The sequence below is a fragment of the Thunnus albacares genome, chromosome 2 (assembly GCF_914725855.1).
Source record: "Thunnus albacares chromosome 2, fThuAlb1.1, whole genome shotgun sequence".
Classification (NCBI taxonomy): Eukaryota; Metazoa; Chordata; class Actinopteri; order Scombriformes; family Scombridae; genus Thunnus; species Thunnus albacares.
This window is the reverse complement of record NC_058107.1, coordinates 16,707,877-16,732,883: the sequence shown is the minus strand read 5'-3', so window position 1 is coordinate 16,732,883 and position 25,007 is coordinate 16,707,877. Positions and strand designations below refer to the sequence as shown.

At 41.2% G+C, this 25,007-nt stretch overlaps 1 protein-coding gene across 2 annotated transcripts in view; it reads right to left on the bottom strand.

Annotated features, from left to right (window-relative positions):
* adgrv1 (adhesion G protein-coupled receptor V1) overlaps positions 1 to 25,007 on the bottom strand; it is a 113,177-nt gene that overhangs the window by 25,489 nt on the left and 62,681 nt on the right. For both annotated transcript variants that reach the window (XM_044369112.1, XM_044369120.1), the window contains 6 exons: positions 24,655 to 24,901; positions 24,321 to 24,460; positions 23,165 to 23,325; positions 22,889 to 22,989; positions 5,881 to 5,997; positions 882 to 1,060 (listed from right to left, as the gene is read on the bottom strand). In XM_044369112.1, the coding sequence (XP_044225047.1) occupies positions 882 to 1,060; positions 5,881 to 5,997; positions 22,889 to 22,989; positions 23,165 to 23,325; positions 24,321 to 24,460; positions 24,655 to 24,901 (945 nt within the window). The remainder of the gene's footprint in view (positions 1 to 881; positions 1,061 to 5,880; positions 5,998 to 22,888; positions 22,990 to 23,164; positions 23,326 to 24,320; positions 24,461 to 24,654; positions 24,902 to 25,007) is intronic.

Below are 25,007 nucleotides of genomic sequence, written 5' to 3'. Positions count from 1 at the left end.
GGGACAATGATATAGTTTGAGGCGGTTAGTTGTAAGATCCCATGTTGGTTTTCTTCCTGTCCTTCCCTCACCAGCCGCCACTGGTATACACTCACTGTCTCACATCCTCCCACCCACAGGAAGCACGCATACACACTCGATACCAAGGATAACAGCCACACCTAAGACCACTGGCTAATTTTAGATGTGATTTAAGGGTTCTAACTTAATCAGTGTTTGACTTCGCCCATCATGGACACACATGAAAGACAGCCACTCAGAAGAAAGACACACATGTTGCAAAGTAAAAAAGTTTGCTTCACACTAAGCACTACATAGACACCCACACACACTAAAACATGGTCACATCTCTAGGGACCATTGTGCAAGTTTTTTTCAAAGTGACCTCATTTGTAGTGTTTTAGGATTGAGGTGCTCTCTAAATATAGACAGAAACTGGTTATTTATACCTCACACATAAAACACACACACACACACACACACAGAGCTATACAATATATAGGTTATTCCAGGTTTCCCCCCTTCTCACTACACTCCCGCTGTGTGAAAGCCTCCACCTCCAAGGTAAAGAGTTTCTATGTGGGGAGACGTGTGCAAACACTGAACCTCATTCATTTATTCATTCAGTTGATTGGGTAAGCCACCTCCTCACATGATGTCACTGGCTCAGGTGTTTTCTGTTTGCTCTACTCTAGTGTGCAGTGGAATTTACCTAAGCCTAAAAAAAGAAACTGAGGTCACCATGACTGACTCGGACCGGTTTAAAAAACACACAACTATGAAAACAGATGACGTTGGCGTTGGGTCTATTACATCTCCCTTTCAACTGTTGTAAAGAAACAAACACATACACCCTTTTTTACATATTTGTATACACTTACACATCCCCTTGCACCAGTCCATAAACAGTGTGTATGGTCCATCCGAAGCCTCCAAGTAAGACGATAACCAGGATGATGATGACTAGAGCAGGAAGCCCCCAGCCCAACAGGAAGTACAGCAGGTATCGACGCTCTGTATGTTCGTCATTCATCACCAGCACTTGCCAGAAGTTCACCGCCTGGGGACACAGTTTGACATAAACATCTTGTGTATAAGACTGTGAGCAGAAAAAAAAAAAAAAACAGACACGTGCCAACAAAAGCAAGACCTTCACTGACTACATACATTCCCTTAACCCTATATCAGCCTCTTACTGTGGTCAGTGAAGACAAAACATCGTCACTTTGGGGGATTTTTTTCATCTTTCTATGCTTATGAGGACATTTGATCCACATAGTTACTGAAGTTTGAAAACAAACACACGCACACACTTAATATCACACCCACAATAGCTGTGTTTGCTTTGTAATCTAACAGGCTTTGATATTCTCATCCGTCTGATACACCGAGCCCTTCATTGTTACATAAGAGGCTTTTCTGAACACCTGTTGGTTAAAACACAGACACAATGTCTTATCCCTGCGTGAAGACTTCAACAGATAAGAGTGTAGCTTTCTAACACAGATTTGAGCAAATGCACTGCAGAAGAGCAAAGGGCAAAGTTTATTTTAAGTTTAAAAGGTGAGCTCAAGGGCAAAATGAAGCAGTTCCTCATTTTGCAAGCCTACTCTCTCGGGGTGGGGTTAAAGTTGATGACCTTGATCCTGTCTAGCCTCGCTAAGGCTAAGACTTTTAAAGCATAAGAATTCAAGGAAATAAAGGAAACCAAAAAGGACAAAAAAGATTTAGGCATTATGACTTAAGCAATTAAAAGTTCCTTCTTTTGTTCATGGTGATAAACATTTATGCAACACTTAAGTCTGTGAACACTTAAGTAGGACATTTGCACAGAGGGCACTGTGATGCAACTAATGGCAGGAGGTTAAGCAGATGCTGACCTCTTCCTCAGATAACCTCTGTCTCCCCCATAACCATAACCATATTGTATAACCACTGACACAACAAACATCGCTGCACAAACCCACAACAATGAACACACATTAACACATATGCAGCATGCGAAACCACACTACAGTTGTATAACAGCTTGACTGCACTGCACAATAGCACAATATCCATCAGATTCAAGAAAAGCCTTCACTTTCCTGTGAGCAGGCTGGATCCACTGAGATACAGTAAATGGATTATGGGTAACTTTGTGCTGAACTTTTTCCTCTGCAGCAGCTGCTTCTCTCACTGACTGTTGCTACTGCAGTTATAAGAAAAGGCAGGAATACAGGTCAATATGCTCGCTGACTGGTTAGCCTGACGATTGGCTATGCTTTGGTCATGCTGGTTGTTTAAAAGGCCAATATGCCTAAATAACATATTTTCTCATTCGGTATTGAGCCATGCAGATAGTTTTGTTTTTATTTGTCCTGGTTTTGATATATGTGATACAATGGAGATGAATGGAATTTTGATAATAGTTTCACAGCATTGAAAATGTGTCTATTCAGAAATAATATCTTAGATACTCTGAATAATCCACAGTTTTCATTAGACCTACTTTCTGATGAATAAATACTCCCAAACAGTGGATTATCCAGATTGTATTTAGGGGAGCAGCAGAGAGACAGAATCTCAAAAAAACTATCTACAGATGATGAATACCAATAAAGGTAAGTACTTTTTTGTAATTTGGGTGAACTGGCTCTTTAACCATGATTGAAGCAGTACTGTAGCACTGTTGGAAAGCTGTTTGTCTGACCACTGACCACTTAATCAATTACTACATCTACAGACACATAATTAGCAAAACACTGGCAGGTTTTGTCTAACTGAAGAGCTGTGAAATTGACAACCTAGCTGGCTGTTTGGTTTGTTTGCTTGTTTGTTTGGCTGTCTGGTTAACTAGTGCAGTGAAACAGGGCAGAAACACACAGTAGGCCACTGCTAAGGCTTTGGCAGGTCTCTCTCGACTGTAAGAACTGTATTGTTATGTAATATTATGCAGCCTCTCAGTAAGCTGATGTTGGCGAGCCTCTGCAGTCAAGAAAAATCTGGTCTGGATAGTGATTTAATTATTGGCCATTTTCTGGCATTATGTCAGCGCATATTCCCCTGATCATCTATTGGACGTTCACATCCACACACACACACACACATACACACACACACACACACACACTGCAGCTATTGATTTAACTCTTCTTTGTGGTCTGAGATGGGTTGCTGGCGCCCACTCATATCAGCCACTTAGCTGGAAGCAGCTACCTGATAGGAGGGAAAAATGAGCGGTGAGACATCACCGAGGTCAATACGGAGACGTCTGTGAGGACAAAGGGGTTTTAGTGCCACACATCAATGAAAGCCAGAGTGGCAGCAATATTTTCATTGTCAACTACTACAGTTGCTGACAGTAAAGAAATGACTAGAGATGATTGCTGGCAGTGGTGTTACAGAACAAGAGCAGTACGAGAAAAAGTAAATCTCTGTGTATGATAAAAAGTGTACTTTTTTCCTTAGATTTGAACTCCCTCTGGGGTGAATTATAGTTTAGTCCTAGTTTCGTTTTAGATCTAGTTCCACTAGATCATATCAGCTCTGCTACTATTCTAACCACTACCATGTGTGTCTAAATCCGCTTTTTTTTTTTTTTTTTAACGTCAAAACACATTTAATCTCACTGCCAATTCTCTTGATCCAAATTCTAACACTTCTTAAGCAACATGAAAGCCTTTGGGCTAATCCATCATCTTTGAAGATATCTCAGAGGTCATCTGGTAAACATTCTGATATGGAAAAAAAAAAGAAGAAACCTAGCCTGCATACATTCAGCAGAGCTCTGTCCCAGTATAACCCTGTTGTGGTCAATCTTCATTAGCTTATTCAAAGGGCTAATCTTATAATACTCCACCAATAATAACGTATGTGCCAGAAGAGATTATATCCACTACATAAACAATTATTATGTTCACTTACAAACGTCACACGTTGTAAAAAGACTGAGGAGTGATGGAAACAAAGCAATAGTCAGCTGCTTACGCAAGAGGAGGACAACGAGAGGAAAAAAGGGGGGAGATGAGGAAGTTCATTTAGGGACAGGTCTCCTTGGGATACTGGTCTAGTACAGTACATACTGCTGAAATGTGTGGCCTGTGTTTATCTGGTAGAACTCTAACTTTTTTACCTCAGTTTGGGTCTGATTCATGGTCGAGTCAGTCACAGAACGGTTTTAAGAGATAATGGGTTATGATAATGGATCACTGCAAAATGTGACATATTATTTGGACCTATAAGCGTTCATTACTATTTCATCAACTGGTGAATCTAGTTTGTCAGGTAGTTTGCAGTCATTTCTAAGTGCCACCAGCATTTTAAAAACCCCAATAAAACATTAAATTGCCTTCCTAGCACAGATCAGCAGATTATTTCTGATGGAATTTCTTAATTTCTCTCCTTTATAGAGGTGTTTCCAAACCTCTATGGAACCTGTTTAACCAGGCTATAATACATATGTTTTAATCCTAAACAAATCAACAGGAAATCAGTCTATTTTACTACGAGACAGGATTTGGAGGAGGAGGATCAGCTGAGGTAAAGGGTCTATCCCTAGGGCAGCGTTCCTCTCTAGAGCGGCTCATGAAGTACTCCGGGCCACATTCACCACATTCCTGTGCTCTCTCAGCAGGTCACAAGTCATCCATAGTCTCTCTGAAGGATTAAAATTGGCTTAGGTAAGATTTACACTGCTAGCTGAAAATCATATTCTTTTCTTTGGCTTTGTGTGTGGCATAAATCTGATATATTTTATATAGATGTATTAACAATGAAAAGATAAAAATAAGTGTCACATTTTGGTGTTTAATCATTAAAGAAAAGATCATTTTCACATTTCTGATGTCAGTTAGACTCCCAGAGGCTGCCAGAGTATATGAAGCTTTAATATCTTCTTCATGTGGGCATGTAAACCTACGTGTAAGGACTTTGACTGGTTGGCTTTGTTCTTGGCAGTTACGTCACAAAAGAGAGACCAAAAAGAAATAGAGGCCGGATGGTCAAGAAGGGGGGGTTAGACGCTGTGGTCTGGGGTGAGGTGTTACTAAGTGGTACCAGTCTAGGGTCATAGGTCATGTTATGCAGCATCCTGGTACCTTCATCTCACCCTCTAATGAAAACCTACCTAAGCCCACATGGTGTAGGAATGGAGTTTCACTTCTTAATATGTTTAAAAAAACACATGCTTCACATAAAGAACAAAAGGAAGAATGGGAACCCTGTTTCTGCCAAGTCATGGGGAAAATAAGCAGGAAAGGAAATTTTAAAAACAGGTGCGCTTCAGTAAAAATCATATTTCCTGTTCTTACAGAAAACCCATACCTCTCTTAAAACACACCTGTGTCATTAACTACAGGAAACTACAGTGAAGAAATAACCTGATCTTAACATGGCATATAAGGACACTTAATCTGTTGTACTATAGATCTCTGATCGATATCTTTATCTTTGATCAACAAACTGACTTCATTGAGCCTCTCATGTTTCTTATCAACACTGTGGCTCATTGTCTGATTGAAATCCTGGTGTATGGACATTATTGTTGAGGTTTTCAGACTGGACAGACACAATGTGACAATGTGATGCTGGTAAAGGGGTTAACCAGTCTCCTCCTCATCTATTTTTCCAGGTGAATGAGCACAAATGGAACATTTTGCCCATCTCTGCTAAAATTATTATCTGTAATAGTCTAGCTGCATGGGACAATGGCAACAATTATAACAGAAACATTTATTGACTGGGCACTCTCTCCTAGGGGTATGTCCAGGACTATTATTACTGTTCCTGCAGAAATCTAAAGGGAATAATAGTGTTTATGTCCAAATATTTAATGCTATAAGGAGCACAAGTTTTTAGTTACCATGTAGACTGTCTAGTGTTTCCTGATACATTTATTACCTGTATAAGCATCCAAAAGAATTGACTGAGGTGGAAATAGTGAGAGAAGAGCGCCAGAGCAGCACAGCTGTCCTCTGAAAACATTCGACCACGGAAAGCTGACACCAGGAAACAGATCTGTAAAGAAAGAGATAGAGAAAAAAAACAAATTTAAAATATATGGTATAAGCAACTATATGGTATAAACAAGTACAATAGATTATGCTATTCACTGCTCATTTACCATTGTGTGTATTTTTTTTTCATTCTTATGGCAATTACTGTATGTACACAATTTTCTCTTTTTAGAGAACATGTTGACATTTTTTATGACTAGTTGGCACACATATGTACACAGGTGCAGTACTCCTTTCCTTGTCAGCGGGTCATATTGAGCATGAAGCCTTTTATTGCCAGCTTTATAGTCTATGCATTTTTAAAGAAGGACAGCAGGATTCAGATAGCCCCCTCCCAAAGAGAGACATCCTATCCTGCAGACCTGTTACATCACCATGCAGCAAGCTACAATATGCAGGCTGGAACAAAAATAAAGACATCAACAACATAAACAACACTGACTCCTTTCATATTATCCCACATGTACAAAGATTTGTACAAATGTGTGGGTGTTGCACTTCTCCAAATAACAGAATAAAGGGCACAGCAGAATCTCACTGCAGAAAACAGCATGTGTGTGTGTGTGTGTGTGTTTGTATCAGTGAAGGAGAGAGTGGGAGAGATAGCAGAAGAGAAAGGGAGAGAGAGAGAGATTTGTAGGCGGGAACGTATCAGGGCCAAGATTCAATTTGTAACACTGGAAACCCATGAGGGCAGCAGAAAATACTGCTGCTCTGCTGTCCATCAGAGAGCTTCATTAACCTCCGGCACTGAGAAAGTGTGGTGCCAACGCAGCCGGGCGACCGTTGCATAACCTGCAGCCTGTTGGCAAGCTGCCAGCGCCATAGACCAGAAAGACTAAGGAGTAGAGGGATGTGGGGTGAATGACAACTTGGTGTCAAATGTTACTTAAATTGCTTTCATTACACTCAGCTGCCAGGGACATACAGTAGCAGACACAGCTTCAGGTAAAGAAGGAAGGTTTCGTTTTACATAACAGAGCCAAGAAAATGGTTATGAAGGAAGACGATATGAGCTCTGAACATCTCCATAAAAGCTAGTGTATACTGTTGGCACCACCCATTCACCTAATTTATATAACAAGACTGTCTCTATAGTAACCAAGTAAATAGGCATGGTGAGCTGTGAGATTACCTGTTTTCCACATTTATATACAAGCATACACGGCTTCTGTTTGTATGACTTGTGTTGTGGTTACGCCGCATAAAGGTTGATGTTAAGTGACATGCCCTTCAGATGATACCAGAAATCTTACCTATTTGAGTGAGGTGATGTCAGCCTCCTTGCTCCTCAAATGTCTCCTCTCTACATGCTTTCTCAATTTGTTCATTCTGTTTCATTGCAATTTCTGTCTCTCTGTCTTCCTCTTCCCTTCCTTGTAATTTTTTTCCCCCTTTTCACATTTTGGAAACTTAGCAGGAAAAACCCTAAATGACCATTTCTGGATTTTCCAGCACTTACTAACCCTGTCGAGTAAGTGGAAAAGTCAAGGCCTTTAAAGAAAAATAAGAATCATGAGTCAGTTTCCCATCCATGCTCCAAGCCCTGCAGGGTGTGAGTGGGAGGGATGGCACAGGAAGGAAACTTGTGCCTGAACTGCCTGGAATTGGGCCTGAGCGGAAAAGCTGTTCAGGTAGCTTATGAGAGCAAAGATCAAGCTGCAGGTCTGTGTGTTTTTGGCAGAGGGTAGCCTCATTTGGCCAAAGGCACAGCGTGGCACACCATCTACCCTCTCAAAAGCGAAACAATGAGGAAAGTACCAAGTGAGAAATGCTAAATAAACTGCAGGACGCTATGCACATAATCATAAGCAAACATGCATACGCGCATGTTTGTGTAACACTAAGGGCTCTGATTCCATGAATTCAAGCACAGGGCACCGAGCCCGGTCAAGTCTGCCAGGCACAATGGGGGTGGCAGCACACTTACATGGCACAGCTTTGTGCAATGCATCCACACAAAATTACTATAACCTTTCATGGCAAATCCTAATAGCCACAGGGACAAGTATCAAATAATTGAAACTACTGACCTGTGGTGACACAATGACATAACTGCTAGAGAGAAATCGCCTTGTCGGGAAAGGAGAGCAAAGGGCTTAAGTGAGTGTGTGTGTGTGTGTGTGTGTTGTGGTTTGAGTAGACTCTTTAACAGGTAGTTGCCCTCCAGATGTGCATGTATCTCTGTGTGTGTTTGTGTCCTCCATGGCCCTGAGCTTCCAACTACCTGGCTCAGGTCAAGGATAGAAACCAGGTAAACAGGTATAGTGAACCAGGTTGGGTGAGTCAGCAGGTGACAGGGGGACTCCATGAAGGTTTTATTTGATTAGAGACTGTTTGGTGGCCATCTGCCTTTTCAAAAGGCCCTAAGATAAGCAATCACACAGACAGGTACACACATAAAACTGCACTCTGACAGGAACTTGACGGGACTTTTTATTGCTTTGTCCTTATTGCATAATACTCTATTGTCACCTTCAGGGTCTAGTTATTATATCACACTTCATATCATATGGCTAAAATAAAGTGAAGGACATGAAACTATACATAAACCTAAAATATTACAAAGTTATTTGGGATTTACAGTTTTTTACATATGAGATTGGGGAAGAGGCTTGTAATGTACGCAAGCCCAAGTGCAGTTAAAATCAAACCAAACTATAATCATGATTTACGAGTTCTATATAAATATACATGTAAGACTGCTGTTGCCATTGGCAGCAGCGGCAGCAGCAGCACTGTGGCAGTTGAAAGGAGCAATCAGATTTTAGCTGTAAACTGCTTAAATTAACAGATATTCTGTGTTGATTTGTGTTCCCAAAAGAGGTTAAAAGGACAGGATTTCGGAAGCCTAAATATCCTGTAATCTGAGTGTGGAATAAACTGGAACCTGTTAATGAAACCACAGCAGTGAGGACTCTCTATTCTGAAACTAAAGTGAGAAATTGGGTGTAAGAGAGATAAGGGAGGTATCCACCCGCCCTGTAGCTAATTACACTTAGGACAAACAAACTGAATGTCTAACACTAGCTAAATGTCACAACACACACAGCACTAACTGAACACTAAAACAGAAGAGGGGGGAGGTTAGCAAAGGGGAGTCAATCAGGTTTTATGACAAAGTGGACTGATTCTTGAGGCATTCATTAATGACTGTACACATCATCAGTACTGACATGCAAAGCACATGAACTAATTAACTGTGAAGGTATAATTATGTAACTGCCTCTCATTAAACAGTCACCTGTGAGGATAAAGCAAGTATCCTTGGACAAATCTAAACTATAGCCATTAATTCTGGGATGGCATAGCTCCTTTCACCTGTTGCTTGAGTTTTGTTGAAGAAACAACACAGTAAAGAGATTTGCTATCATTTGAGCCACTGAGGGAAGTCTGTGTCCAGGTCAAGCTCTGCGGTTTTGAAAAGATATGCTACTCTATGCTACAGGGCCAGGATTATATATGGATATGGACTTTGTGGAGGCCTATTATCTGAGGTTAGCTAAGTAGGTATGGAGGTCATGGTTACAACTGTGGCCATTATTCATTCCATTGCGAAAGTAACACAGGTATATGTCAGCACTGCAGTAATGATGACCTGCCAGAGGGAATAGGTTAGCAGGGTGGGGAGGTGACAGGTGCGGATGTAGGGTTTATCAGAGCCTATCTACCGCTCTGCCCTTTGTCCCCAGGTCTCCCTCACTTTTATGTAAGACACCAGGAGTCGACCTGTCTAGACCCTCAGGCTACAGACTTATTCATAGCAAAGAATGGGAGGTGTTGTAGGAACGCTAAGTACAAGTCATGTCAGTGCAGATTGTGTTATGTGTGTGCTTGTGTGCTCTTTTGTCTGGTAAAACAGGAACCACCACAGCACACACACAACTAACTGAATGCCTACTAATTTATTACCCTATTGTACAAAGATTACATATCAAGGTGCTGTCTCGCTCTGTTCACAACACCCAGGAAACTGCCAGAGACAGCAAATGAGAGTGAGATAGACATACAGTATATAGAAAGAGGCCTTGAAGAGGCCTTTGAGAATAAATCTAAAAAAGTAGAAAAATAAAGCCGCTCTTCTATTACAGAATGCTTTTGTGTCCTTGTCTCGCCCCAGATCTTTAGCCTGATCTATTGGTCCATCTCCTATAGGCTAAATGTCCAATCAGAGAGCTCCCCTTTATTTTGTGGCCCTTAAGCACAGCAGACACTGTCAGTTCACTGTTGTTGTTTTTGCTCCAGATCTATTGCTGCTTTGAGAATGATTTTGTTTTTCTGCAGACACGATTTAAACTCATTTTGATATGATAAGCATGTCTGACATAAACAAAATGCCTTTTTTCCAATCTTAGCTCAACAGAGGGAAATGATACAGAACTTGACAGCAAACTGGCACAACGCAAAAATGCCTCCTAAAAAAAATTAAAAGACGCATTATTTTTACCATACCGTACAAAACAAAATAAAGTTATGCACTGCACATCAAATAACACCAGCCTATTTACTTGTAAAACCCAACAAAGGAGATTAGAGAAATGCTGCAACAACAAGCTGCACAGATGAAAAATAATGCAACTACTTTGTGTGGCTGGTGGCTGCAGCTCTCGTCCTCTCAGTGGGTTTCATTGCTGATCGATAACCCTGTGTGCTGACGCTAAGGAAGCTGTGTACCAGAGTGGCTAAAAATAGCATCTGCCTGATGCATTACATCACTGAGGGAATGGGGCCTTAGCTGTCCGCCTGCCAGACGATCCATCTAGACTCGTGTCCAAAACACTTAACCTCCACCTCTTCCCTCCTCCAGTCATGCCATCCTATTCTTCTACTCCCAACTCCATCTCCATCCTCTGCTACACCCTGCATCTCATCTCCCCCTCTTCCCCCCTCCTCCTCCTCCCCCTCCTCTCTCCTTCACCTCCCCCTTCTCTCTAACAGCTACCGGTCTGATCTAGCTGGTTCCAGCCTCAGCCTGCACCCTGGGTGTTTCCTCTTAAGCCTTTGTTCAGAAAGAGATAAAGCAAAAGAAAAGGAAAAAGAGAAATATAAGATTACCATTCCACCCTCACGCTTTTCATTTTCTAACTGGAGCAATGCCTTCCTATCAAGCAACATCACTATCACACCAACTCTCCTCCTCCACAGTGGAGCGATTCTATTTTAAAAACCAAAGCAAAGCCAGCTCTGATATGTAGAACTACACGTTTATGTATAAGGTACAATTACGGCTGCTTTAAAGTGAGCAATGTGACTGGCCAACAGTATTGATTTCAGTGCTACTGACTGTGTGTTAATGAGAATGCCATTTCTTTTTTTGCCTTACTGTATGTGCAGGCATCACCAGTCTCCTCACGTGCTGCAGCCTCTCACTTCATGCAAGCGTGTTGTTTATGTGCTAAAGGTGCACAGGACAGGCAGTTGCAAGAAGCGGGTCACACGGGGATGGCTGATAGCTGGGTTAGTGGGCCAGTGTGTGTGGAGAAGGAGGTGATATAAGTGAGGTGATTTAACATTTGCTGACAAGATGGGTGAGGTTGTTAAAATAAAAAGAGAAAACAAAAACAGATGAGCCCAACGAGAGCTGCATGCATCACAGCTGAGCAGGAAATATTATATCTGACCCGTGTCGAGTGTCTAATGTAACATTTTGAGAGCACCGTCCAAGACATAGCTACTGCTGTCATGTCTTTTATATTTTGAGCCTCACTGGATAGTTCAAAACAACATAGCCTGTATGCGTGCTAATGAGCTATCTTACAGTAAGTGTTTTTTTTAAGCATGTCCAGTTGCTTAAGGTCATAGTGTAGAAGTAAAGTTCACAGGTGTTTTGGGTTGAACCTCAGGCTGAGGCTTACTTGCTGAGCCAGCTGTTGGCAAATAAACACCCACTCCCTTTTGGTCTGTTTCACATCCAAACAACCACAACACTGCATCTACATTTGCTTACGTGAGCACACACTGCGATACAGTAATACCTGTCTATGTGCCTGTGTGAAACAGGAAGGGACATAATCGGGAGCCACTACCACGCTGACAATGAGTGATATATTCCCAGAAGAAATGATAACCTTAGAGTCTGCAGGTTTTGGACTTCCAAGTGTGATCCTGTGTGACACAACAATAGGGGACTGTCAGCACTTTGAAGTTTACAGTGTCATTAGCGTCGCTGTTTCAAGTCTAGGGAATGCGGAAACCAAGGAGCATCCCAGGCTTGTTTTTGTGGAGTGTGATCATTTGAAGAAAAAAGCTAAATGTAATAATATAATCTGTACTGTATGTATTTCTGCTGTGTCACATTCCAAAGGTCTATGCACCAAATCAGTGTACATTTTTTTTAAAAGCATCTTAAACTGTGATTGTTTTAATTGCCATTTTCTCTGTAGAGCTGTAGAGACCTGTGCAAACTAAATCTAATGGCAATGACTCATTATAATTAGTTCCTATTTAGTTACAGCACATGTAGATAGAAACTATTTTCAATGTTATTTCTTGCTGTTGCTGCATGTCCTATCAATACTCGTGCTAAATCCTCCTTACAGAGAATCTCAGCAGTACCACCCACATGAAGCACATTTAGCTGCATTCCAGCAGGCCTTCTCTTCTTTCTCCCATTCACATTTGAGTCAAAGGGAGTCTGCTGCTGGAAACTTGCAGCTGCTTTCGAACAGGGCTACTTTCAAGACGCCTCTTGAATTTCCTTCCTCAACATCTGGTGGGAGCCAGTCTGGAGATCAGACAGTGAACTCTTTGGGCTGCAGGACACTAGACACATGCACACATGGATGCACGTGCATACACATAGCTATAAAAACACTGCGACCAGCTGCTCAAGGTCAGCTCCCTAAACACACATACTCAATGGGTCTTCTTCTCTCTACCACAACTGTGTTTGCGCACGCATACTTATGTGAATACATGATGTGGGTGTGCACCAACCCACAAATAGAATTCTACTGGCATGGTGTGACTATTATACATGTTTTCTTTAAGCTATTCTAAGTCAGCAGACAAAATGCCATATAGCAAAACATCATGAAAACATGGCCATCTTTTTTCAAATTCACAAATCTTTTTTTACAATCTTTCACAATTTTTTTTAGCAGGTGCTTTTATCCAAAGTGACGTACATCTGAGAGTTGATACAACGTAAGCAGGGACCTAGTCAGGAGAGAACAACACGATTAAGTGCCATAAAGCTAAGTTCGGGTCAGACAGGACATAGGTGCCAATAGGCAGTGCACAGAGGCAATGCATAGAACGCATAGAAGTATGGTCTATCAAGTTTGGAGGTTATTGTGAAAGAGCTGGGTCTTGAGTTTTTACTTAAATATTGAGAGGGCCTCTGCAGATCGGATGGAGTTTGGTAACTCATTCCACTACCAGGGAACTACAAAAGAGAAGAGTCTGGCTAGCGACTTAGGGCCCTGTTGTGGTGGTGGTACCAGGCGCCTTTCATTTGCAGGTTTACTTCAAAGAGAAACTACAGCAGCACAGAAAGATATTTCTTTGTTGTATGGCTGCCAAGGCTTTGTAGCCTCAATTCGATAAACAAAATGTAATGAATAGTGCAATGGATGTGACATGTCTTACTGATATATGCACAAGTATGCTCAATTTGACAGTGCCATGTGGTTTACAACTCAAGTAAGCATGAAACAATTAAGCTGTCTGAAAGAAAGCACACACAGATTTCTTCTTTTATGGTGACCTGTTGCATCACTTCCAGATCTGTAGTACTGTCATGCTTCAGCTAGTTATCAGTAGGATGAGTGCAAGTCTAATCATATTGATCGGAAAGCCTACAGAATCCTACATTGACCCACTAAAACAGCCTCATCCACTACAGTCCAAGAGGCCATCGATCTAGGAACGATCTCTTCTGTGCAAAGTGGTTGATCCACAGCAGCTCTCAGTGTCTATCATTGAGAGACTGTAAAGGCAATCAATTTGTGAAGAGTCTGATCGAGATAAATACTTTATGCTTCATTCATGCTGCTTCTGCACACACACTCTGCTATACAGTACAATGTTCTTTGCTATTCACGTCTATATTATCATGTGCTGTATAATGCCTCCATTCAACTACCATATCCAAACTAGACTAAATTAGCACAATCTTTTGAAGACTTTGGCTTACTGTTATAGTTGTAATGCAACATTAAACTGTTTTGTAATTTGTATATATATACTTAGATGAATCAGCAATAGATGAGCAATCGTTTGGCTGTTCAGATTCCGTAAGGGGGAAGTTGTTTACAGTTTAGATATGAGTAAAAGCGAATTCATCCTAAGAACAGTGCAGCAACATCATAGTGTGCTCCAAAAAGGTCTAGTCATAAAAATGAGTAAGAGTAAGTAAATAAGTAAGAGTAAGTCTGGGGAGTCATTGATTAGGCACCTCAATCACATCTGCTGTTGAACTTGGCTCTGGCTGTGGAGCTACAGAGACCTCTACAGGTCAATAGCTGAAGGCTGAGTGAACTTGTGTGATGTTATTTGCCTCTCTGTGTATGTGTGTATTGGTTAGAGTGGATATTTGTTCACCAAGCCATCTGGACATGCTTATATATGTTTGTGCATCCATTAATACAAGCATATGCATGTGTTGCATAACTACCACATTGAGGAGCTGGCTGTGGTACTTGAAAAACAGTGTGAACAACATTTGCATATGTTTTTGTATGTTGGGTGTACATGAGCATATTCCCACGCACTTGGTGGAATATGTGTATGTATGTGTTCATCGGTGTATGTGTTTAATGTGTTTGTCGTTAAGATATGTTTGTGAGCTAATGCACTCGTAATCAGCGGCTTGCCTGCTGTTGTCATCGCGTCACTCCAATTATTAAATCACGTTCAAGATGAGACTGAGATTGAGGATTCAAGCTAGAAACAAACTGACAAAGTGGACTGTTTACAATGTGCTGATAAACCGAGAACAAAAGATCTTTTTATAGATACAGTTCAATTTGATTAGACCATTCGCCATTTCCTTCCTCCATTCAACATTTCCTGATTCTTCGAGGAAGTTCGGCGACTCATTTTCTATTTCAGGCCATTAAGCTGGCATCACACAGCTTACTCCATCATTCTCTCTCATGTTTTCCCAGCACAAGAAATCCTCAAATGGTTTCAACAAAAGAATCTTCATAATTAATGGGTACATATAAATATTCAGTAAATATTAATTGCACAATGTAGCTAAACACAGACAACATTAATGCTACAGTAATATGCTGTGTCATATGTTACAGCAACTGGGAAACTTCCTATACAACCTAACCTAGAAAACCACTGGAATTATCTATCTAGGATGGCAACACCACTGAGTTCAATAGTTTCAGGGTAAATCGGGTTTTCACTCCTCTAAACCTCCAAAGTTCACTCCACTCTACACATAAAGGTCTGCCAAGACAAGCTGTCAAACTCCAAAAATAGAGCAGGATACTGCAGACTTCTGAGGGCCCCACTTTGTTTATCATTCATGGTGTCAGCAGCCCTGTTTGATAAAGTCCTTCATGGCAAACAGAATGACCCCGCTGAATCAGGTAAAGGTGCCTGCTGCTACAGAGTTTAGAAAGTATAGCAGGCCAACAATGACAGCTGTTAGTTTTTCAACAGATTTTCTACATGCTAATACATTTACTACCCACTGGCCTTTTAAATTATTACTCCTTCATAATGGCATAAGATTACAGGGATACCAGCAACTGATATACGATAGAGCCCCTGACTTGACTTGCCTTGAGTAATTTTGCTCTCAGATATCATCTGTTGATTGTATTATCTTTATCTACTGAAGCAGGTAATTAATGGGAAGTCAATGTGTACAGCTCAAGGGAAGTAATAGGTCATATATGTTGAATAGATAGATTAATTAATTAATTAATTCCTACTGCACAGGGAGTTTTCATACATACAGTATATTGTAGCTGAACACCCATATTTATCAATACTTTTATAAGTTGTACTGTGAAGGATCTGATCTGCTCCAAGTGTACTGAACATTGCTATTTTCTTTGATGCACTCAACACAGTGACTTGTTATATTGTCAAAGGGTGTGTATAACTGAAATATCCTGTCACCCCAGAAATAACCGCCCAAGGAATTGACAGCTTGTATAATTTGCTCTTGGATATGTGCTGTCTTGTGTCTCACAGCTCCAAGACAAGGCAGGAGCTAACGGTTGAATCCTGATAAAGGTGAGAGGCTACTGTGGCCTCCTGTTGCTGTTTACTGTGCTTTTTCTGGAAATAGAGGAAAGTTCATGGTAGTGTTTCTAGGGTCACCAGTTCTTAGGACAACACACATTTGGCAAAAATGAGAGTGTAACTTCCATAGTCCAAAAAGGGCAGAGTCTGGCGCAGCACAGGGGATCATTAGGAAATCAGTTTGATTAATCCAGCTTAAATTGCTCTTTCTCATGAACAAATCAAAAATCAGAGGTGCAGACAGGTGACCACAATTTCTTGCAACGTATGCACAGTAAACTGAAATGATTAATGCTGCAAATACTACACTGCTGAATCAGTTTAATATGACCGATCAATAGTTTACCACGAAAATGTGTACTGGACATACAAGGATGACCTGCATTACTGGAAGATTGCATGTGTGTGTGTGGGTGTGTGTGTGTGCTACATCCTAATGGCTGCCCCATGATGTAATCCAGATAAGACTGTCTGACCACGCTGGTAGATAAATAACTAGACCGATTCATGAGTAGTTGCTGCCTTTAAGGTTCTGTATTTGTGTGACGGTATGTAGTTGACAGCTACAGAGGAGGTTACATTTCTATCACAACACAAATTAAATTGATGATGTCGCACATGTAAGATTTAAAGAATGTATGTAGTGTTTCAGAAAAAGGATTTCAGATTTGATGACAAAAATTAGTTGATTACTTTAAGCAATGTATTACTGTAACCTTACAAAAAGAAGTAAGGATATAAAACATGTAAATAACGCAGTACTTTCACCACTAGTTGCACTATGGGGCAAGGCATCTTATGCATTACTGTGAGGACAATTAATAGCATGTGGGTGACGAGATACACATTTCTGCCGACTGCAGAGGGCACTAATGCAAATGTGTAGTGCATGCACGCTATATGAAGTCTGTTGTTTTTATGCAATCCAAGTGATGGACAGTTGTGATCCAAGAAAAATATGAGTCAATGTAAACACGGATGTAAAAAAATGCAGGTTTCAAAATATATACAAAAATCTGATTTGAAAATGTTTTATGCGGGAAAAAATGCATTCAGCACATTTGTTATGCCTCAAGGATACGCACAACGTGTCCTTGTGAGAAACACCAAATGTAAACAAACAAGAACTCCACGGGGTGCCTTTAGGGACTAGCAGTAAGGCCACTGTTGATGATATTAAAACATGACGAAAACGGTCCTGGCAGACATCCCTATGTTTGGTCTCTCAGAGTCAGTGGACTGTCTGTAACCAGTTTAGGGAAAAGCAACATCAAAACTGATGAGTCACACAGGACGTGCCCGGCCACTTCCACAGGGATAACGACAGAGGGAGAGGCTGAGACAGAGTGAGACAGTCTTTTTGTGGCTCATAATGTCAGAGCTCCCAGCTAAGCCCAGCAGCAGCCAGAATGATAAAGGGGACAGAGAATAGAAATAGGCACATCAGTCATCATTTTGAGAAATAAAGCCACGGTGAGAGGAGAAAGAAGAAGCCACAAGGACAAGGTGAAAGTGAAACGGGAAGATGAAGACATGGAAATAACTTTATGAGAGAAAAATTATAGTTTTTACTTTGTGTGGTTTATCGTTGTTTTTCAGTGTCAGACAATAGACACAGGGACGTCAAGAAGGGCACAATGAACACTGAGTGTTGTATAAAAGAAAGATCCTCCTGTGTCGAGCAGAGACGGGTCAGATGAGGAGGAGGTGAGTCAGGGCAAACACTATGCGCAAGGTGTTGGACCAGCCAGTGGAGTGTAATGTGAGTCTCCCAAGAGGCCGTCTTCACCTCTCCACTGTCCTGTCCATACACACACACACTCACACACACAGTAACTGCTGATACTTTATACCCTTCCAGCACTTGTCTGCCATTAGCTCAGGCTGACAGACAGTAAAAAGCTTAGACTTGCATTAAAATCAAGATATATACTTTATATAAGACTGGAGAGTAAGGAAATCTCACTGTAAAGAACATTTTTGTCAAAGCGTTAAGGACCCTTTTCTTTATTATAGCTGAGAAAAATATACTGGACGAATCTATTGACTGAGAATCGACATGAGAAGTAAGAAGAAAACATGAAAAACAGCATGTTTTCCTCTCATTCTGTCCCTCCTTTAGCTTTCTCATTCTGTGTCCAAACACTTGTGGGCATAAAGCACTGAATAGGATAAGATATGCATATTGTCTGACGTCAATCAGAGGAGTAGACACACAAAAACCCACTCTCTGTTTATTGATTTAATGATTGATTGGCTATGATGGGAACTTCCTCAGGAAAAACAGTCACTCACATTGTTTACAAAGACTTGTGTTGATCTTACGTTCTACAGACAAGGACACGGTAAGGTCTTGGATTACGCAATTCTCCCCCTTTCCTGGAGAGCTGAGAAACTGCATGCACGCTTCTCAAAAACTGCACCGCCCCCACATATGCGTACACACTGACGACAGACACGAACTTTTAGGTATCCCTGCAGCAATTAGACAGTTTCTTTATTCTGCTGAAAGACGGGAAGTGAGGGTGGTGGGTGTGGTGTCGGGTTAGCGTGCTGTATGTGCTTGTGGACTGAGTAGTAGTAGTTCTGAATGCTGGAGCCGGTCCCAGAGCTACCAGGAAATCCTTTATAACCAGAACTAAGAGTCACCTAAACACCTCCCAAATACTGGAATAAAGCACTGGGGTAAACACTTATCTGAGCATGTGGGAATGGCTGTCTGAGTCGTGGAAGGCTGTTAAATCACAATGGATGAGAAATTAAATTGTGTTTTGTTTGCAGTCGAGAGGGAGATTAGATTTTCCTTTCTCACACTGGCACTTGAATACATGTTTCTGAGAACACACGCGATCTTGACTGGGCTTACATACTTTATATGAAATATTAAAGTTCTGTCAATAATATGTATTTAATAAATAAGAAGCTGTAAGTTTACAGTTTCTTCAGTGACACTCTAGCTACAGTATACAGTACTATAGGAGAACTATAAGTTCTTTGACAGTTCTCTATCTTTTTACAACTATGGGGATATCTTTAAGGCCATGGCCTGAAGGCAAACATTGACCACTTTCTTTAAAATTAGTGGGAAATGGATGAATCTGAATGATGAGATGAGAAAGTGCTTGAGGAGCCAAATTATAGGAAAAGATTATGGGACCATCAGTCATCTAGTTGTGTTTAAATTGAGGTATCTACCCAAAAATGTCCATCAAATTTATGACCTGTCTCTGCTGTCACCATTTTATGTTTTGGTAAAAATGAATGCAAAATTACGCCAGCAATGTAAAACCACATGTGGGTGTACTGGGACTACATACTACTGTAGTTCAAGTCAAAGAGAAATTGCTGGTAGATTGATGAGCTCTTACATGATTGGCACACACAAAATCCAATGCACACACACACACACGTACACACACGTACAGGTGAGGTTCACTTACACAGTACATATGCACTGGGTAAATTTCCACTCTACACAGACAATCTTCAGTTGTCTTGCTGAGCGGAGGGCAAACTGCTGGCCAGAGCCTGTCAACGCACTACCTCTGATGTGACAAAGTGGCGCGCACACACACAGACACACATAAACCACGATCGTTTAAAGTGAGACGACTCTCCCTGGAAGTGGTGGACAGGACAAATCATTATTTTCTCTCAGTAGGTGGTCTGACGTCTGTATCGTTGTCAGCTCTCTGTCGCCCCGTGTGTGTCTTGATACCAACACAGATCAGTTCCAGTCTATTTGACCTCCTGACACCTTCAACAACCTGCTTCTATGACTGAAATAACGTTGGAAAAAAATATGTAAGTCTGCAGAATGTATCGAATACTGTACAATCAGAGTTACAGTATTTACCCATCATTAAAATGAAAATCTTGAAGATTAAGACTTTAAGGCTTTAAGGATATTAGACTTCTGGACACACATTAGATAGAAAACACCGGGGATATGTCGCAATGGCAGTTTGAAGACATCTGAAGTACATTTCCTGCTTTTCCTGAGTTGAGGAGTGGGATATTATTCTAGTTCTTTCTTGCTGACTGTAGCTGTTGCAGAGAGAAATAAATCAAACCGGCAGCTTTAATTTTCTGCCCACAGAGGGCAGCGTCAGTGACTAATTACAGCCCAGCCACCACAGATGGAGAGTCCTTTCTGTCAGAGGTGGTTGGAGCTGGTCCTGACAGTTCAAATCAATGGTGAGACACGAGCAAGGCTGAGACCCACACGTTCAGGAGACGTTTCTGTCACCCTAATTGCATCTCTTCTATCAAAGATGCAAGATCCTTGGACTTCTTAATACAGAGATTTAACACGAATCACTTCATAATGCCTAGCCTTGACTGTAAATATAATACCGCAGAGCATTACAGATTCAAAACGATGCAAGACTTGAAAAAACAACAGAGGACTGACTTTGATCTACCGGTGGCACGTCATGTGTCTGATCATGTAGTGTTGTAGCAGCAACAGTTACGGTCTCAGTTTTACCAAGATGTGGATTCAGATGAATCCTTACTGTCATAGACGCATCATATAGTAAAGGTGCATCAAAAAACAGGCAGATACTGTGCGCTGCACTGTAAAAAATACAAATTGATCTCTACAGTGATGCTCTTACTAAGTACTGCTCACAGATGAAAAGAAATGAAAATAAATATTGTTAGTCACAAGCCAGAGGGCAAAATGAATTTAGTTTACTTTAATTATTTATTTATATGATAGGATTTTTTTCTGAAAAAAGGCTGAGGATTGATTGAATTTGACCTATCCTTCCACCAAAAACCTCTAAATCCACTGGATATAAGTGTGCCTGCTTTGCTCCATTTAATAGATGCAGACTGACTCCAGTATATAAGTTTTAGCATGACAGAATTACTTAGTTTTATTAGTGTGCTTATACAACAATTGGGGAAAAACAAACAAGATTAGGAGAGCCTACTTCACTGGAACTGCAATTGGGGAAAACAAACAAGATTAGGAAAGCCTACTTCACTGGAACTGCAGAAGGAAGTCAGAAACTAAAACCTAAAATAATCCCGTCTACAATACAGGAATATAGCTCATCCTGAATGAAATGCGGAACGCCCTTCTGAGGGATCAAGGCAGTTAACCAAACACAAAACCAAATGGTAAAAACAAAAATGTCAGAACAGTTACTAAATAGACCTTGTGGTGATATTGTTTTGTCAATTTGTCACATGTTTTAGCCTCATGTCCACTGCATACATGTGCATACATGTTTTAACAATGGAAGTCAATCAATAAGGCATATTCAGTCCATTTGATGATCCATTTGACCATCTCATTGGTTTGTCAGTAAGAACACTGGATAGTTGACGTGTTGGACACAAAGAAGAGACTAGGGAAGAACTAGAGCACACAAACAAATATGCTCCTAGAGGTTAACATAAAAGGGAGGTTATGTTCTGTGTGTTTCTAGCTAGCCAGTCCAGATCCAAGATAAAGTGCATAGTTAAGTGAGGACAATGACGTCAACTGGTCTATTTTAATTCAGCACATCCTGCACTGTGAGCCCATCATTACCTCAAAAATACTCCCAACAGAACTGGACAACTACTTAGAAGGAATATCTTAATACCAGAGTGCACATTCAGTTAGGCCTTCAGTTTGACAGTCTGGAATTCAACCAGGCCTTCGTCAACTGGCCTCGACCAGAAGGCCACAGAAAAACACGCATGTATTTTATAAACTATAGCACCATCTCAGACATGTGCACATCCAAGGAAGAAGGCCTTAACATACAGTACAGTATCAACAAAGAAACAGAACAGGACGGAATTTTCCATCCAAAACCCTTTTAGGTTCAGGGGCTCTCTCTGGGCCATAAACAGGTCGAGCCCGAGGTGGTTAGCCCCCAACGACAGTCTGCTTTAGTAGGGGCTCATGTTTGTCAACCAAAGAGAGGGGGGACCAGTGGAAAATTACCAGTCCCGCACTCACTCACGCACACACACACACACACACACGGTTAGGACCAGCTGAGAGACTAACCTGCAGCCGCATATCTATCTCGCTCACTGCTTATGTGACAGCTTGCGTTTTTAATGGGCGAGAGTGCGGGGGGCATGGTTGCGTTGTCAGGACGCATCGGCCCGCAAACTACGCAACCAATGACATTTGATGATGTTTTTTCATGTCTATGCACATTTCCAAGAAAAAACCTGTGTCATGTGTGGTGGCCAGTGAGAGAAGGTGGCAGCGCATATATGTGTGTGTGTGTGTGTGTGTGTGTGTGTGTGTGTGTGTGTGTGTGTGTGTGAGAGCACATGTAAAAGATTTTTATAAAAAAAAGAGTACATGCATGTGTATTTTCTTCTGTTTTTGAGTCAGTATTTGGACATGCGCTTGTGAAGGTGTGTGTTGCACGACAGACACATTACAGCTGTGTTAATGTATGTGTGCTAATGATCCATAGAGCAAATAGAGATAAATGTGTCTATAACAACCTCTACAAGTTCCCCATCCATCTAAATTTCTAGCCATATAGAAAATCAGTAGATGCGAACAGATGAAAATGCCAAAGAAACAGATAATACAGATGGTGTGGGAGTGAAGGTCTCAGCTTTCATAAGCAGTCAATTGAGGGTGTTGATACTGTGGCCTGTATAGAAAAAGTGTTGCAGTACTACACAAGAGGATCTTAGCAGAATAGTATTACCTGGGTTCCAAGGCAGCTCACCATCATGTGAGTGAGAAGTTTGGCAGCAAACATGGGGAAACGGGAGCACAGCACGTGGGATATAATGGCCAATGCAAAGCCTGAGGAGGGGAAAAAAATGGAACCAATATTTATTAGAAATTAATGACTATTGGGATGAATATGGAAGAGAGGAAGCTAAATAGGGAGGTGGGCAGGTATTGGGCAGACATAAAAACACAGGAAAACAAGGTAAGAAATGCTGAAGAGAAGATATGGGAAGATGTTATTTTGTACCTGAGATGCAGATAAATCCGGAAGCATAGAAGGCCTCGTTGTAAGATGCAAGAGTTGTAAACTCTGCGTAGGCCGTGTAGATAGACAAGTGGGAGCAGGCACATTCCACATAGTTCCCACTCTCTTTCACAACCCTGCAGTACTGACCATCTGATGACCAGCTAGAGGTGAGGAGAGGAGGTGGAGAAACAATGTGGAAAAAGGTGAGAAAAAACAAGGAAAAGACAAGTTAAGACACTACCCTTACTACAAATTGTGAAAAAACAGGGACAAGGCATCTGCTCTCTGGTATTTTGGCTTCTGTTATTGTTATTTGCTGTCACATTTACCCTTCAAAGATTCTGTGACAAACAAGAACATTATAATTTGTGCCGGATTCAATGGCACAAACATTGAATGAACAGACAGGTTTTTGAGCCGTTTCTCAAAAGCAAAAAACATCCTCAGTGACATTTTAATTTTGACCTGCCAATCACAGCAGGAGAGTCTTGCTGTAACAGTGTCCTTTCCCTGTCTGTGACTTTGCTTCTCTCTCCACCTTTTGCTCTCTTTCCCTATCAGTTCTCTCATCAGTTTTGTTATCTGGAATACATCGTTCAAGTCGCTGTTCCGGCCAAACCAAACCTGCCAATTCTTAACTTGTAACACTGTGTTCCAGCCAAGTCCCACTCCAAGCCCCAGGAATGTCCTCAACAAACTGAGGGCGAGTGGGAGGATTCAGAGTGCGCAGATTTTAAACAGAAAGCAATGTGACTTCACCCACGGTCACAGAGAGGCTCCACTTAACAAACTGACCTTACACACGCAATAAGTGTGGGGATGACGAACTATTCAAATAGTATAAATATATCAAGCATCAAAGAGAGGCTGTAAAGGATGTAGTTGAGACAAATAACAATTCATAAAAGAAAAAAATGTATACAGTACCAGTCAAAAGTTTGGATACACAAAATGAATGGGAATGGGAAGGTGTGTACAAACTTTTAACTGGTACTGTATTTTTATCAGGCATACGTTGGAATACAATACAAACCACCTAAACCACTCACACTGACTAGCAATGGAAGTTAATATATATTGTAGGTGTCAAGTAGCTGTCTTAAGCCTATTTAGAAGCTGAGCATGAACCTGCATATGTCTGTCTGTGGTGGATTACCTTGCAGTGGTCTGGTTCCAGAGAAGGCACAGAGACCGGCCAGGTTTAACTCGCTGACCAGGTGTGTGGATACGATATACCACCTCATTACCGTCTCCTAGGGGTCGTGACCCTCTGTCCTGGAGGCTTGCTGAGAATACCTACATATCAACAGAGGCAACAGAAGAGGGGACTTAAGCTGTGGAGTGAACTAGAAAAGGTATGGCTAGTTTATTTTGGGGCAATACTGCCACCTGCTGTTTCAATCAAATAATTTTCCCAGCAGTAAAAAAAAAATCATTAACTTCCTTTGTTATTTACAGTAAACTAAGTAAAACTACATGAGCTTCCCTACCTTCCCATTGAGAGCAGTGGTTGTATCATTGGTGAGAAACCAGTGTTCAGTTCTAAACTCGGTCAGCTGAATCCGACTGAGGTTGCCACAGTCGGGAGTCAAGGCTGCTGGCACTGCCAGCAAGGTATCTGGGAGCTGGAAGAAGTCTGCATTACGGCCCCTGAATTTGTGTCCATTGATCTGTGTGGGGTACCATTGGAAGGCAGAGATGGACATATATGGACATTTGTCCAGGATGGTTCCCCCTCTGGAGAAATCACACAAAAATACACATTTATAATACCAAGCATGAAAACTGTGCTAATAATATTTAAGAGAAAAAAAAACCTCAGTGTGCACAACATGTTCAACAT